We start from the raw sequence: 15856 nt of genomic DNA, 5'->3' as shown, positions 1-15856 counted from the left end.
ATGCAAAGTATGTGGTAATTGACTGTTTATGTTATAGGTAAAGTTTTTGGTTCACAGTATAGTATTAGTAAAGTTTTGGGGGAGTCAAAATTTACATGCATATTTTCAGCTCTCTGGGGAGTCAGCGCCCCTAACCCCTGTATTGTTCAAGGGTCAATTGTATATACATATACATGCACATATATGTATGTATGCAAAAAATCTGTAAAAAAGAAGATATGTCATTTAGACTATATTTATTTTTAAGTAATTATTAATAAACACAAATAAGCTAAATAGCTTAATGCCCCCAACCTAAATTTATAAAGGAATTGTTTCATTTTACTGTGATTTTTGTCAGAAGTGAATATGGGTATATTTTTTCTAACCATATAGCATATTTCATTTATACCCTTTTATATTCATTAGTCTTTATTTCTCACAAAAGACAAATGCTTTGTGTAATTAAAGACCAGAATCATTATTTCAATTTTTAGTATTTTTAAAATCACAAGAGTAATAGAACAGAAAATTTGAAATGCAGAAATAAATGAAAGACAGTTTATCAATAAATTTTGCAATCATTACAGGTTTTTCATAATGCACTTTACTTGGGACAAACCCCATACTGCTTTACGTCCTGCTTTGTTCATTTAACTTTTATCGTTATCATTTGTCCAAGTTGCTACATAGTCTTCACGACTATCATTTTTAATGGTTGACTGGTATTCCTTTGTGTGTAAAAGCCATAGTCTTACACATTCTCCTGTCACTCATTAGATTCAACTTGAAGCAAATTTAACTATCAGGATTACTGCAAGATCTAAATTTACCCATAGCTCATGTCAATGTGTCTAATAAACCATAGCAATTTTCTCTCTTTCGCCCCTTCTGTCCTTTGTTTGTTAGATGCAGCAATGGTACCCAAAATCAAACACATGTACTTTACATATTACATAGGAATTTATCACAGTTAATAATTACGTCTAGGAAGTGAGAGCATTTGATTGTCGGTAAGCACCATGCAACGCCTGTAGTAGGCTAACTATAAAATACGCTGCCTGACCTTTAGCCTTCTACCATCCTGCCCAGTCAAGATTAACCCATCTCTTCTTTCCTATAGCCATGTGTTAGAATCGTTCTCAGAGAGCTCATCCCTTTCTACTGCCAGTTACATTCAGTTCTGTGCATGCTCCAGCCCCCTCCACCCTCAACCATAAGATCTTGGTGGGCAGGAATGGCTTTGGGATTTTTAGTGGTCCCTGGATTGCTGATTCAATACCCTCTGTGCAGCCAATGTCCACCGGATGTTATGATACCACTTCTGTTTTCATTTGTAATGTTTGCAAAGGCAATATTGGGAAAGCACAAAGATGTTAAAGCTGTTTACTCTCGTTTTTCTTCCTCCAGTGGGATGGAGTAGGACCTCTTCCAGACTGTGCTGAACCACCAAAAGGGATCCAGATGCTGTGGCACCCATCAGTAGTCAAACCCTACCTCACACTGCTCTCCGAGTGCTCAAACCCAGACACGCTGGAAGGGGCGGCAGGCGCCCTGCAGAACCTGGCTGCAGGGAGCTGGAAGGTACGGCCGGTCCATTACAGTAAAAAGAAACCTGGGATGACAAGCAAGTCCTTAGACAATAATAAAAGTCTGCTGTCAAGAAATGCAATTCCAATAAAAATGTTAAGGACTTAGCGAAAAACCAATTATATTGAACTGCCGGACTTAGAAAGGTATTCCTTTTAAGAATTCTTCTTCGGGGCTCAGGAGTCCTTGAAGGCCACTAAAAGCACAAGAATAGATGTGAGTATAGTCACTGAAAATGCTGTGAAATGCTTTCCACTCTGTGTAGCTGAGCTACTTGGTCTTCAGGAATAATTGTGACATGTTGATGTTTTCAAAGCACTATCATTGACTGTTCAGGGAGCTAATACCCAAATACCTTGTGTAAAAACCAATGTAAACACTGAAAATGTTCTACCAGGTCCCAGCCCCCAAAGGAAAGAACCCCTTGCATTTTTAAGTTATGGGCTTAGAGAAGCATAGTATTGTTAGTTATCTTTGGCAAAAAATATTAAAGCAAATGTGTGATTGGGAGGAGAATAGGACCATTTTCTCTGAGTCTATATAGACACACACTATTGCTGAATGACTTTCACAGAAAATTCTCATGACCCTGATTTTGGATAGAAAGAGGTTCGCCATAACAAAGAATTCTTGAGTGTGGTCCCTAATAGTTACACGAGCTGACTTGCCTTGTTGCATAAAAAACTGTGACCTCTTAGAAGAACGAGGGCATATGGGGAAAATACCAAGAAAGAAAGTTTGAACTTCTGCCATCCATGTTCCATTCATTTAAAATCAAAGCCTGGGATTTGGGATAATCATAAATCACTCTTTTCCTTGACGTTTTCTTCAAAATGACATTAACATAGACACATTGCTATAGATAATTTTCAGAAGATCAGCACCATAGGTGGCACACATGCTGGCCTCAGCATCACTGTGTAACTACACTTTCCCTTTGGCTTATGCCTCCCTGTGTCTGTCTTCTTGTCACTTTTCTTTCTCTGTCATCCTTTGTTTCCATAGCTACAGTCCAAGCCACAGCACTTCCTTCTCTCTCAGCTGTGACATTCCAGATCATGAGGCCCAGCCCCCGACATCTCTTCCCACAAAATGGCTAGTGATGCTGGGCAGACCCACCTCTTCTCTTGAGAGCCTTAGTAATGAACATGTGTCCCTGCCCCTACCCCCACCCATAAGGCATCCCTAAAGTTGTACCTATAGAATGCAGGTTGGGCTGGGCTTGAAGTGAAGATTTCTCTTGCTTTCAACCAGAGATTGGTGGAGAAATGGTTCAAAAGCAGTATGGCACCAGGCAGAAGTCCAGAGCATAGCCCTATGTGACAAGGAAAGAGATAATGGAAGTCACTTACATGAACTGGCCCTTAGATCTTATGTCCCTTTAAACTTAGCATGGTCTAGGAAGCCTTGACTCAAATCACAGTTCACACCTAGCTAGGCTCTCCCTTTTCTGAGCTTTGTGAGCCTGGGAAAATTACAGCACCTCACTGTGTCTCAGATGTGTCATCTTTAAACAGAGAAGACTGTGGCTTACTCACTCTACATCGTGCAGATCAATCACGACACTAGATGCAAAGATCTGACACTAGAAGCAAGATGTCATAGGCCAAGGGGCTGTCACTGATGTAACCAAGCGTACTCACGTGCCCTGCCCAGCTCTACTGCCTCGCAGCACTGACAGCATGGACATGGACAGTGGGCTCTGGGCTTCAGGCATGAGTCTGACTTGAGGCCCAAAGATCTAGGTGGTGGCAAGTCAATTGTGCTATCTGAAGATACAATTTGTTTTGTTACCAATTATCATTTTTTTGAGAAATACTTAGGTCTTTATCCGAACAATTTTTTTTGACCGGTAAGGGGATCGCAACCCTCAGCACAGTGTGGTCTGCACCACGCTCAGCCAGTGAGTGCACCGACCATCCCTTATATAGGATCCAAACCCGCGGCCTTGGCGCTACCAGCGCCACACTCTCCCGAGTGAGCCATGGGGCTGGCCCCAGAACAATTTTTTTAATGTGCAAACTTTTATTAAAATGATTAATCATAGTCCCAAAAGAGATATTTGCCAAAGAACCTACTGTTACATGAACTGCAACTTTCGGGTTTTTTGTTGGGTTTTTTTCATTTTCTCTTTTTCTCAGTGCTAAAAGGGAAATTTATTTAATGTAAATGTACACACTAAGAAAAAAGAAAGATCTCAAATCAACAATGACTTTGCAACTTAAGAAACTAGGAGATGAAGAGCAAACTAGGCCCAGACCTGGAAAGGGAGTAAATAATAAAAATCAGAGCATAGATGAAAGAAATAAAAAATAGAAAAAAAAAAAAAATAGAGAAAATCAATGAAACCAAAGTTGATACTTTGAAAAGATTCACAAAATTGACTAACCTTTACCTAGATGGACTAAGAAAAAAGACAGAAAACTCTAATAACTAAAATCAGAAATGAAAAAGGAGTCACAACCAAATTTACAGAAATCAAAAGGATTATAAGAGAATACTATGATGGAGAAATGTCTTTGGGCTCTGAAAGATTTTAGATGCAAGATGTCAACCTTTAAACTCTATACACTGTGTGTTCAAAAAGCTAAGTAGGCATTGGAAAAATTTATAAAAGACCCACGTCAAACCTCTAGAGTTGAAAATATGATGTCTGAAACAAAAACTATGTGGAGTGGGAATCACAGCATATTAGATAGTGCAAAAGAAAAGATGAGTGAACTTGAAGACAGCAATGGAAACTGTACTGTCCAAAATGAAACACAGAGAAAAAAGAAACAAATACACATAGTGCATCAGTGAGTGGTCTGATATACTCATATGTGTAATTAGAGTCCCCAAACAAGGGAAGAGAGAAAGGAGAAAGAACCCAGAAAAAATTATTTAAAGAAATAATGGTTGAAAATTTTTCAGATTTAATGAAAATCAGAAACTCACAGATCCAAGCAGCTCAAGGAACCCCAAGCATAAGAAACATGAAAAAACTATACCAAGGTATATTATAATCAAATTGCTCAAAATTAATAATAAAGAGAAAATCTTAAAAGCAGCCTGATAAAAAAGAGACATGTTATGTATAAAGAACTGCACCACATCTAAATGTCAAATTTAAGGTTCAGTGTCACCAATTATTCATTCATTTATACAGTGAGTCCTTACTGAGCTGAGACTGTCCTCTAGAAAAGAATCTGGTCTGTCAGCCCCTTAAGGGCGGAAGCCAAGTCCCATTTATCTCCTTTTATCCCACTACTAAGCCCAGTGCTTGGTTGAGCAGAAATGCTCAAACAGAAGTGTTTAACTCAACTAGTATTTATGTTCACATGTCTTTCTTGTAGGTAAGTCTTTTTTATTTATAAACATCTCACCAGTCAATATGAATTTAGTAGCACCTATTATAGATCAGGCCATTCTCAGTCACATTTTATGATTCTTTATTTGGTTCTTTGATTCGGATGGGAAGATGCTGTCAATACAATATAAAATTGGTAGAAAAGAGCTGCGAGAGAACCATTTTCTTTTCAGCATCTGAACTCAGCAGTACTTTTCAGGCTGCAGATTTCAGTAGCACTGCCCAGTTCTGTAGTCTTTACCTCTTATAATGTTGAACTTTCTGTTTAAGTTACCAGGCTCTGGGTCCCAGAGGCAGCCAGGTCAGCTGGAAGAGCTGCTGAGATAAGTCTGGGTATTTAGGTATTTGGAGTAAGCAAATGATAAGCTTTAAAAAAATTGCTATTTTTATATTTTCAAATTCTCTCCTCCTTTGGATTATATAATGAGAATTAGGAAAAAAGTACGATAATCATTCTTAGTATTTTCTGGCAATAACATCGTGCTGCCTGTTTTCAGCACATAAACCTATATGTTAGTTCAGCACAGTTATCCCCAGTGTGAAATTTATCCCCCCATATCCAGAGGACATTTATTTGATGAATTTTTCTACTACTAATAGAGTAGATACTACTAAGAAGGAGGTAGAAGGGTCTGGAATAGTCAAAGTCAACATCACAAAAGCTGTTCTGTGATTTCGATAAAGTATAACTATGATCATCAGATTCTCCAGTCCACATTGGATTTTAAGCAACAAATTAGAAAACCAAGGAGTACCTTTTATAAGCAGACACACAGATCCACCATAAGAAGGGAGAGTGGACACCCTGACAGCAAAGAGAGAACATAGAAGAGTTAGAAAAAGTAAATATAAGGATGTGAAAAAGAAAAATCATTCCATGTCTTGGCTATTCCATATATTCTAACAACTGGAAGTCAGAATACCAACCTTCTGCCACAAGAGAATTGTTTTTTGATATTATTATTGTTTTGTCTTTGTTTTTGTTTTGGCAGCTGGCTGGTTCGGGGATCTAAACCCGTGACCTTGGTATTACAAAGCTGTGCTCTAACCAACTGAGCTAACCGGCCAGCCCAAGAAAATGTTAAATTATTGCTGGTAATTTTAGAAGACAGAAAGGATTTTAGAAAGATTTGCATCCCAATGGTTACAGAAGAATTTTTGACTCTTAGGATGTTAGTCTTACTTTTAAGAAGCACTGGCTTCCCTAAAAATTCTAGACAAATGAGATAGTCTTCAGCCACGCAAGGGGCTGCTAAGGAATATTTGTGTGTAGTTCTAAGTATATACATACTGATGTAAGAATTTTCTTATCAAAATACAAATACACAAGCATGTATAGGAGTCAGTCACATTATCATCTATCGTATAATTTATTAATTTGCCATATTACCTGGGAAGGAAGGGTGGACAATTCAGAGGGAAGATTTGAGAAGATTATCATTATGCCAAACTCTGATAAATTATTATAATTTCAAGAAGACTAAGAATGACTTGCATATAAACCAAGCAGAAAAATCTTCACTTAAAAAAAGATGATTTCAGGAAAAAAATCTTGAATAATTAGAGATTGATTTAGGATACACAACAGCATCAAGTTTTACAGTACAGTGTTACCATCTGAAATCTAGAGTCCTAACAGGGTGTTTTTATAGTGACTATTGAAATTTAGTGGTATTTCTTTAGTGCCCTTAACTTTTTATGACCCAACAAAGTAGAAATGTAGAGGTGAAACACCAGAATTTTGCATGGAGACAGCTTTTTATAGACCTCATCATCTGAAACAATAACTTGTCTTTATAGGAAGATCATGCACACGTTTTTTCTGTGACAAATTGACTAGCAAACTAGATCTTCATAATGGCCCTAAACACTTTTTAAACTTTAAAACACTCATTACTTGGTTTATGAGCATCAGAAAAACATAATGGTATTTTGGCAGAAGCAAAGTGATAAATGTTTTTTATAGCCAACATGGACTTCAGTTACCTTTTTCTCATCTTCAGTACAGTAATTTTGTTTGTTGCAGAATATTAAAGCAATTGGATACAGTAGTTTGAAGATTTTCAAAATGTGAATGAATGCTCTTTCAACTACCATTTATGGATTATTTATACTGTAATTGAGCTTTATGAAAACCTGGGGTTTGAACTATAGCTGTATATCTGTACTTGCTCCAAAGCCAGTTTAGATATCTTTGTAAATTCCCACTAAAATGTGACATTCTCCAAGAGACTATTATTTACTCATTATTTTAAAACTAAGAATAAAGATACTTGGATATTAATCTATTAATATTTAACCAGCTAACATGATAGCAACATAGATTTAGTGAAAAAGGAAACAGTATCTCTGGCCATGTGGCCCAAATGAATAAAAAATGTAAGAGAACTGTGAAACTTGAGACTTGTCCCTAGGAACAGGGGCAACAGCCTTGAGAAGGACAGCAAAATTAGCATAGCATAGCAGTTAGTGTATCATGTAAAAGTGAACCAAAGCAGATTAGTGGAGTGCAGCAAATAAAAGTAAGAATCATGGTTTGACATCTAAAACAAAGTGAATTGTCTTTCTCCTTGTTAATGGTTTGATGTAAAGCATAAGGTTTCAATACAAAGAAACAGAGTTTTGAAAGAGTATCATGAGAATGGAGCATGAAGCATGATGTCTAATGGATTAGAAACTGGGCCAGAATAAATACAGAGGTTATCTGAGGACTGTTCCCAATCAGCAGGCTCCTAGAGACAGTAAACTCACATGCAGACCATGACCAGCCTGAAGCAAGACAACAGTAGGCCCCACTCAAGGAGCAGGAGATGGGCCATAACCAAGCCATTGGCCCTAATCACACGTGACTTAGCGATTTCTTCCCTGAAAGACCCAGGAAGCAGTACTGATAGCAAGGACTGCATCTGTATTGGAAAGGCCATGTGCATCCTAATTGACTGTATTTGGTAGTTTGGCATTAGTTTCGTCACTGTCATTGGATGATCTGATTTCTGAAGTCCTAAGTTACATTCTGAAGTTGTAAAGTCTCCATTCTGAAGTTGTAAAAACAGCTGATCCAGAGGGACTCCCACTTCTAGCCAAATGCCAAGAGGGAGTGATTAGGTCCAGATTTACCAAGGAACAACAACAACAAACAACAAAAAATAATATATGAAAAAATGGTTTTTTCAGTAAGACATTAAACATCAGTCAACAAAGGACAGTGATCTCTGAGAGACAACAGGGTGAGCCCTAAGATAGCCTCAGCTTACTGCCTTGAGAGTTTCCAAGCCATGGAACAAAGATTGAGACTCAGGGGAGCTCTGCAGACTTGCTGTGGTGAGGAGAGGGAACTGGGAATCTGGGGAGATCAAGATGACTAGAATTTATAAGACAGAATATCAAAGAGAGAAGAGCCACTCATAAAACCCTGGAGATATGCAGAGGGTTCTCCCCCAATATTAGGCAGAGAACTATCAGTGCATACATACAAGGGAAATACCTAAGACTGGAGAAAGAACCACCTAAGATTGTTAGAGACAACAAAATTTGGAACTCGCACAAGAGTGGCATAGTGTGTATTCCCAACAGCCAGACAGAATACTCAGGGAGTCTTGCCTCATGATTGAGGAATAATTATCCCTGGACTAAACATGTTCTAGTCTTTCCATCAAATCTTATAAGTAAGACCCAAAAGGATCAACAGTTTCCAAGTAAATTAACTGCATCCTAGAACAAAGCGTTAAAATATCTATAGGAATACAAAAAAATTCCAGAACCAAACAGGGTAAAATTAACAACGCCTTGCATCCAATTGAAAATTACCTTGCAAGCAAATAAATAGGAAAATGCAATCCACAATGAGGAGAAAAGCAAGCAATCAAAACCAACTCGGAGGGGGCCGGCCCGGTGGCGCACTGGATAGTGCGCCGCTTGGGAAGTGCGGCTGCGCTCCCGCCCGAGGGTTCGAATCCCACATACAGACTGGTTCCCGCTCACTGGCTGAGCGAGGCGCGGGAGCAACGCCGAGGGTTGCAATCCTGTTGCCGGTCCCCGGTCTGGTACGGGGGCAACACTGAGGGTTGCAATCCGTTGCCGGACAAGGAAAAAAGACAAAAAACAAAAACAAACAAACAAAAAAAACCCAACTCGGAACTAACACAGATGTTAAAATTAGCAAACAAGCAATTATTATAACTGCTTTTCATGTGTCCAAAAACTTAAGGACAAACATGGAAAGTATATAAAATACCCAAATAAAACTTCTAGAGTTGAACATACAAAGTCTGAAATGAAACCTACAGGAGATGTGATTAGCAGCTGATTAGACATTGCAGAAGAAAAGATTAGTGGCCTTGACGACAACAGTAGAAACTATCCAAAATGAAACACAAAGAGAACAAAACTACAGATCATCAGTGAGTGTCAGGTGGCCTGATACATGTGTAATTGGAGTCCCCAAATGAGAGGAGAGAGAAAAGAAGAGAACAGAAAAAATATTTTGAAGATATAATGGTTGAAAATTTTCCAAATTTAATGAAAATTATGAACTTACAGATCCAAGCAGCTCCAAGAACCTCAAGCATAAGAAACAAGAAGAAATGATACCAAGGTTCATCATAATTAAATAGCTCAAAATCAGTAATAAAGAGAAAATGTGAAGAGCAGCCAGAGGGAAACAAAGGACATGTTTCATATGAAGATAAGGAAAATAGCGTATTTCTCATCAGCAAGAATGCCAGTGAAAAGACGGAGAGGCAATATCTTTAAAGCACTAAAGCGACAGCTGAACCTCCTGGGTTCAATCACATATGAAATGGATTTTAGCTTGGTATATAGCAGACACAACCTGTCCCTAAAGGAAACTCCCAGGCCACCAATTATACTTAAAGTGGTTGTAAAACTATGTGTAAACAAAATCCCTTCTGAGCCCAGTTTAAGACAAGGGCTAACCTGGGAGCTGACATGATTAAACACCTGAGCAGTCATGCCAGAGAGGAATTCTGATGTAACAACTGCAGTTGAAGTGACACAACGTGGTCCGAGCTCTGGAGGCTCAGGGCATGCCACCTCCATATTCAGTCCTGGGGACAAACATGTAGTCGTAAGCCCTGAGTCAGAGGTTCCACCACCACACACAGAAGCCACAGAATTAGTGGATTAGTTCAGCTTTAGAGAAGACTCCCACAGGAGCATGCAGTCACTTCAAACCCTAACAGTACTTTTGCAGAAGTGGTGAGAACTTGCTGGCCCTATTAGTAATTACAGTGGCTTTGATCCTTTTTTGCATAGTTCCTTTCAGTGGCGAACACTGTTCTTAAATCATAAGCACGTGATGCTGCAAATCATTCTGACGTCATGATTCATCCATTAAATATTTTTTAATCTCCTACTGTGGGCAGAAACTGGAAGACAATTGAGATAAAGAGATAAATGTGGCTTGGTCTCTTCCCTTACAATATAATAAATATGTAAATAAAAAGTTCAAAAAACCATTATAGACACTATGATAGGAGCATGCACAGGCATAGGGTGTCAGTGAGGTCCTTTTTACAAGGAAGTGGTAAGAAATGAGGAAGCACGATAAAAAGTTCAAAAAACCATTATAGACACTATGATAGGAGCATGCACAGGCATAGGGTGTCTGTGAGGTCCTTTTTACAAGGAAGTGGTAAGAAATGAGGAAGCACATTTCCAGTATCATTTCCAGGTAAAACCTCAGTGCTAGATGTAATGACTTAGAATTCCTTTTAATACACTAGCACAGATTATCATTTAGGGGACTGCTAGCTGCTATAAGGAAGAGACCTCCAAATATGCAAGGGATCAAAGAAGGTAGAAGATAGAAGTTATTTTCTCCTGGTGTCACAGTTGAGGGCCAGCGTTTAAGGCAGAAAGCCTCCCTCCATGAATCGACTCACCCAGGCTGACCACTGTTCTGCCATGTTCAACATGTGACTCACAAGACTACTCTTGTCCTAACCATCCACCAACAGAAAGCAAAGCAAAACACAACACAACACAATTCCACGACAAGTTGTGTTCTCTTAATGAACGTCAAGATCATACCTATATGTTCCTCCACATAACCTGGGCTCAGCTCCTGGCCTCCAGGAGACGAATGCTTTCATATCCTACCTCACCAACAATGAGCAATAACTTACAGTAAGGTAATCTAAATCTACATTCAAGAAAGAGAAAATCCTCTCTTCCTATGGGACAACGATTTGCTAATATATTCAATTTATGTTATAAAATAAAACAATTCATATGTTAGTAGAAAGTAACTGCATTCAAGTTACCTTATTACTGAGGGCTTCAACAAAAACTGTGCCTTATACTTGCAAGACGGAAAGCCTTGTCTGCGTGGTCCCTATAGACAAATTTCAGATTTCCCCTTCCCCAGCACCAAAAGGAAGAAATTGCTCAATATCCCCCAAAATGGCATGTTTTCTGGCTCCAAAAAGAATACAGGAAGTCCAGCACCCCTCCATCATGAGGCATTATGTTTAAAAAAGAAAAAAATAAATATATTAAAGAAAAAGTTTTCTGTAGCGTTGTCACTTAGGGCACATGCAGGATCCTGAGAATAAGATCCGAGGCAGCCTTGGTCTCATATCATGCAATGCCTATAGTCTAACAGGGTCATGTTTAGTTCCCCCAAAGGCATTTCTAAATGCCGGTTGCACATACTGATGACATCTCTAATATTTGATAACATTCACAATAAAAAAAAAAAAACTTTCAGAAAGGTTCATTTTTACAGACATGCTTTTTAATGGAAAATTACTGATCCTTGAGATGGCTTGAGAGTTGGGGGGACAGGTACACTTGTTAGTGTTTGTTTAGTGAGTGCTACCTGCGGGTCACTTTTGCTTGAGTTTGACCGTCTTTATTTGCTCTTACCACAAAAACAGATCTGAATGCTTTTTCCCCCAGGAAATTCTCTTATTTGGACATTAATATTTTCAGCATAGCATGAACACATACAGTAAAATTCAATCTTTGCCCTAATCTGACTTAAATTTAAAAAACACAAACAATAAAAAAAAAAACTTTAAACATGCAATAGCTGCCATTACCTTAACCAAATTTTTACTTATTAAATTGATTTGTTGCTTTACTAACATAAGGAAAATCTTCAGTAGTCCTGTTCATTAGAGATACAACTTTTCAAAACAGATTTTGAAATTTTAAAAACAAAAATGTATAATCCTATAAAAGAACTCTGACTTTAAAGAGCTGACACCTGAATCCTGCGTCCGTTGCAAAGCAGCCCTGCATTCAAAGGGCCTGTGCTAACACCTCCCAGTTGCTTCCTAAGTCCTGGTGTAGCCACTAAACACAGTTCTTTTCAACTTGGTAATTCAGATGAGAGAATGACGTGAGCATGCAGCAAAAGCCACGTGGTTTCTGAATATTTTAAAGATTATTTTTATAGTAAACTGCCAGTGAAATAAGACTGAGCTAATAAGCTTTTTGGCGGGAAGAAGGAGTACTTTTTGCCTTCTTATCATGAGATGAGATGTCGTGGTAAATGCCGTGGTATTGGAAATAAATTCAGAAACAGATTTCAGAATCTTGTATGATCTGTACCAAATTCATTGTATCTGTTTCTCATTTTATAGCTGTAGGACTTTAAGCACATGGTGGCCCCGTGACACCACAAGATACTAAAATGCTTCTGAAAGATTAAGTTATGTTTGGAAAGGTGGTTTTAAAATGAGGCTTTTCTTTACCAAAAGAAAAGTGGGCCAATGTCAAAGTTGATAAAGAAAGTCAATAGGAAAATGGCTGTTTAACAGAAAACCATTCAATTGCAGACTATACTTCTAAAGCAAGAGTACTTTTAAAATATGGAGAATTAATCAATAAATTCAGAATTTTAGCACCGTAATGGATTTAGCCTCAGAAGAGAATATTCAGTGCTTAAAGGAGAACACTATCTTTAGTTATTTAGCAAATTATTACAATTTCAGGAAGGAAAAGCTAGTTAATTACAGTGTTAATCTCCTTTTAGGAACGTAAATCAGCCTCAACAGAATTGTCTCGGCTTCAGCAAGGGAGAAATGTTTGGAAAAATTATAGCCATCAATTGCATTTATAGCTGGGCTGAGATTTTTAAAAGTTAAGCCCCTGAGAGTCCACATTGGAATGAGGCAGCCTAGTTTTAAAGGGTTAAAAAGTTATTGACTTTACTTTTATTACCAAACCCTCAATGTATACAACAAGGAACTTTATTGGACACAAATTCATATGCACATAGCTTTGTTTTGCATAATTCACTTTAGGTTCATCTCTGAGCCCTCATTTTGCCTGATGCAAAAAAAAAAAAAAAAACCCCACTTGATGATCTAGGCATCCCTAGGTAAAAATCGAATTCAGCCACTCCCCAGGCCCTTCAGGCTTAAAGCACCGCCACACTTATGTTGGTCAGCCTCCACCCTCTCCTGCCCCTGCAGTTGATACTAAATGTGGGGGTCTTACAGGCATGTCTCTGCACTGGGGATGGGCATAGGGTGTCCATTTCTCAGTCTGGAATCATCTGTCCTATGCAGCTTCTTGTGTAGGACAGGTCTCTTCATCCTGTTGGGTTCTCAGCATAGACGTGGTGATAGGTGATTGGATCGTCTCCAGTCTGAGGTGCTCTACTGGCCCACACCAGCCACCCTCCCTCTTGAGCTCCCCTGAGATCAGCCACATCCTCTCCTTCACCCAGAGAACCACCGTCCATGCCCACCATTCTGATGTGTCACCTGCCTCCTGGCCAAGTGACCCCTCGGCAGCTCTGGGTCCTCAGCCTTTCATCCTCAGCTGATTTACACACCGCACCATTCAAGATCAGGGAAGCCCTCAGGGGCTACCCTTGCCACACTGGGGCTACAGGAACCCTCTTCAGCCCCTCCTTCCCAGCAAGCCCTGTTGTCATTCCTACTCTGTGTCCCCTACCCCCAGGATAGTGCAGGAGCCATCCCTGAGGCTTGCCCAGCCACTTCTACAGTCCAAGAAGAGCAACAGAGTTTCTGTCCACTCTGCTTGACTGTCTTCCAGGGGGATTTTATCGTCAGTCCCTCACCCATAGAGGAGAACCTGTCCCGGTGCACTCCAGGGTTCAGGGGCAGCCCGCACAATGCAATGAAATCTCTTGCTTTCACCATCTTTCTCTCCCCAGCTTTGAAGCTTTGTATCAACTCTGCAGAGAAGCACATTGTTTCTGCCTATTCTAATCCCTTTTCAAAAATATCCCATCTTTTACCTGCATCTGTGCCCTCTAGCCTGAGATGCAAAACTATTGTGGCTTCGTTGTCTGTCCTCATCTGACAATACCTTGTTGGGCCAAATAATGGCTGAGCCTCTCCCCAGGAAGAGGAGTGGGCGAGCAGGGGAAGGAGGAACACAGCATTTACTACCTCAAAAAGCATCCATCACATGCAGATAGAAGCCAGCCTTTCCTGACACAAGCAAGAAATTCCAGTGATACACGACCTCTTCTATGAGACCTGCTTAAGTCTGGGCAAGTTGTTCTCAGACTGACCAATACCTCCATGAACAGCACTTAAAGGGTCTTTAACTCAGGAGCTTAGTGCAGTGCCAGATGGGTTATCTGAAACATAAAATAGTAAAATGGTGACCAAGATTAATTGGTGAAAGTGTGAGATATCATATCAACCATGAATGCAGGCGTTTATGACTTACACTGCCTTTCCAAGAGGTGGGAGAGAATAGAGACGAGGCGCACAGTCGCCGGGCACTGCTCCCTGGGTTCGGGCCCTGGCTGAGCACGTGCGGGCTGCGTGACCCGCTGTGCCTCCGCTTTCTCATCTGTAGAATGGGAATCACACAGCATCTGCCACACAGAGTCCAGATGAGGATTAAATGCGTTACTACCTGTAAAGAAATGAGAACAGTGCCTGGCATATGCTTCCAGTGTTAGGTAAGTGTTAGCTGGGATTGTTTTGAGGGCTTATAACTCTCCTGAGGTCCTCACGGGGAAAGCACCTGCCAGGAACAATTCGAGTCATGTTTCTGTGCTGTTCTCCTGCACCAGACCCTCCTCCGCCTCCTCCACCTCTAGCTCTTCACCTTCCTCTTCCTGCTCTTCCTTCCCCGCTTCCTGCTTCCCTTCCTCCTCCATCCATGGGATCAGTGAGCATCCTCTCTTGGGCTCATGGACCAGTGTTCTTAAGAGCGTCCTGGTCCACACCTGCCGAGTCCCTTTCCTCTGCTCAGAATGCTCAGTGCACGGTGCTTTCATTCTGTTTGCAGAAAGTCGAGGTTCAGTCCAAAGTTTCCACCTCAACCCCTACGCATTATGGTACATTTTTCTCTATTGTTTGTCATTTATATGTCAGTGATACACTTCAGTTTTGATTAAAATCTTGACAACCTGTACACCTTCTAGCCACCCTAAGGCCTGCTGTGCCCCGCAAGGCAGCTCATGGCTCTTGTGGAAGAACTAACTCCACGTGAGCCTTGCTTTTCTGCTGAGTGCACCTGTGAAACCGTCCTCATTTGCCAGGTACCTTTGTCTCCATCCAGCCTTTATCTCTCACCCTCAGCGCTGTCTTTTAGCTCCTTCTCGCTATGTTACACGTGTGGACGACACGTGACTTACTCCTACCTGCTTTTTAAGTTCACTACCTTAAAAAGCATCATGAACACATATCTTTTAATGTCAAGAAAACTTGTGCAAATTTGCAACATCATTTGAATGCAATTGAAATGATTCATTCTGAGTTGTCGTTTACTGTGGTAATATTGGAAATTTTCTACACACACACAGACATACACACAATTAAAGGATTCAAAATAAAGGTTATTTTCTATGCATCAATTATATAAGTATCAAATCCAATGACTGGTCATTCCTTTTGACTTAGTAAAAACATGTCACTGTTGACCATTTTCTCATATCAAAAATGTGCATCTGTGACTCGTACACATTTTTGGCCCTAC

At 39.9% G+C, this 15856-nt stretch overlaps 1 protein-coding gene across 1 annotated transcript in view; it reads left to right on the top strand.

The window, feature by feature from the left end:
* CTNND2 (catenin (cadherin-associated protein), delta 2) overlaps positions 1 to 15856 on the top strand; it is a 449347-nt gene that overhangs the window by 308648 nt on the left and 124843 nt on the right. The window contains exon 9 of the mRNA XM_008568289.1: positions 1390 to 1563. Coding sequence (XP_008566511.1) covers positions 1390 to 1563 — 174 coding nt within the window. The remainder of the gene's footprint in view (positions 1 to 1389; positions 1564 to 15856) is intronic.

This window comes from Galeopterus variegatus, unplaced genomic scaffold, assembly GCF_000696425.1.
Source record: "Galeopterus variegatus unplaced genomic scaffold, G_variegatus-3.0.2 Scaffold394, whole genome shotgun sequence".
NCBI lineage: Eukaryota > Metazoa > Chordata > Mammalia > Dermoptera > Cynocephalidae > Galeopterus > Galeopterus variegatus.
This window is presented reverse-complemented; position numbering and strand designations above follow the sequence as displayed.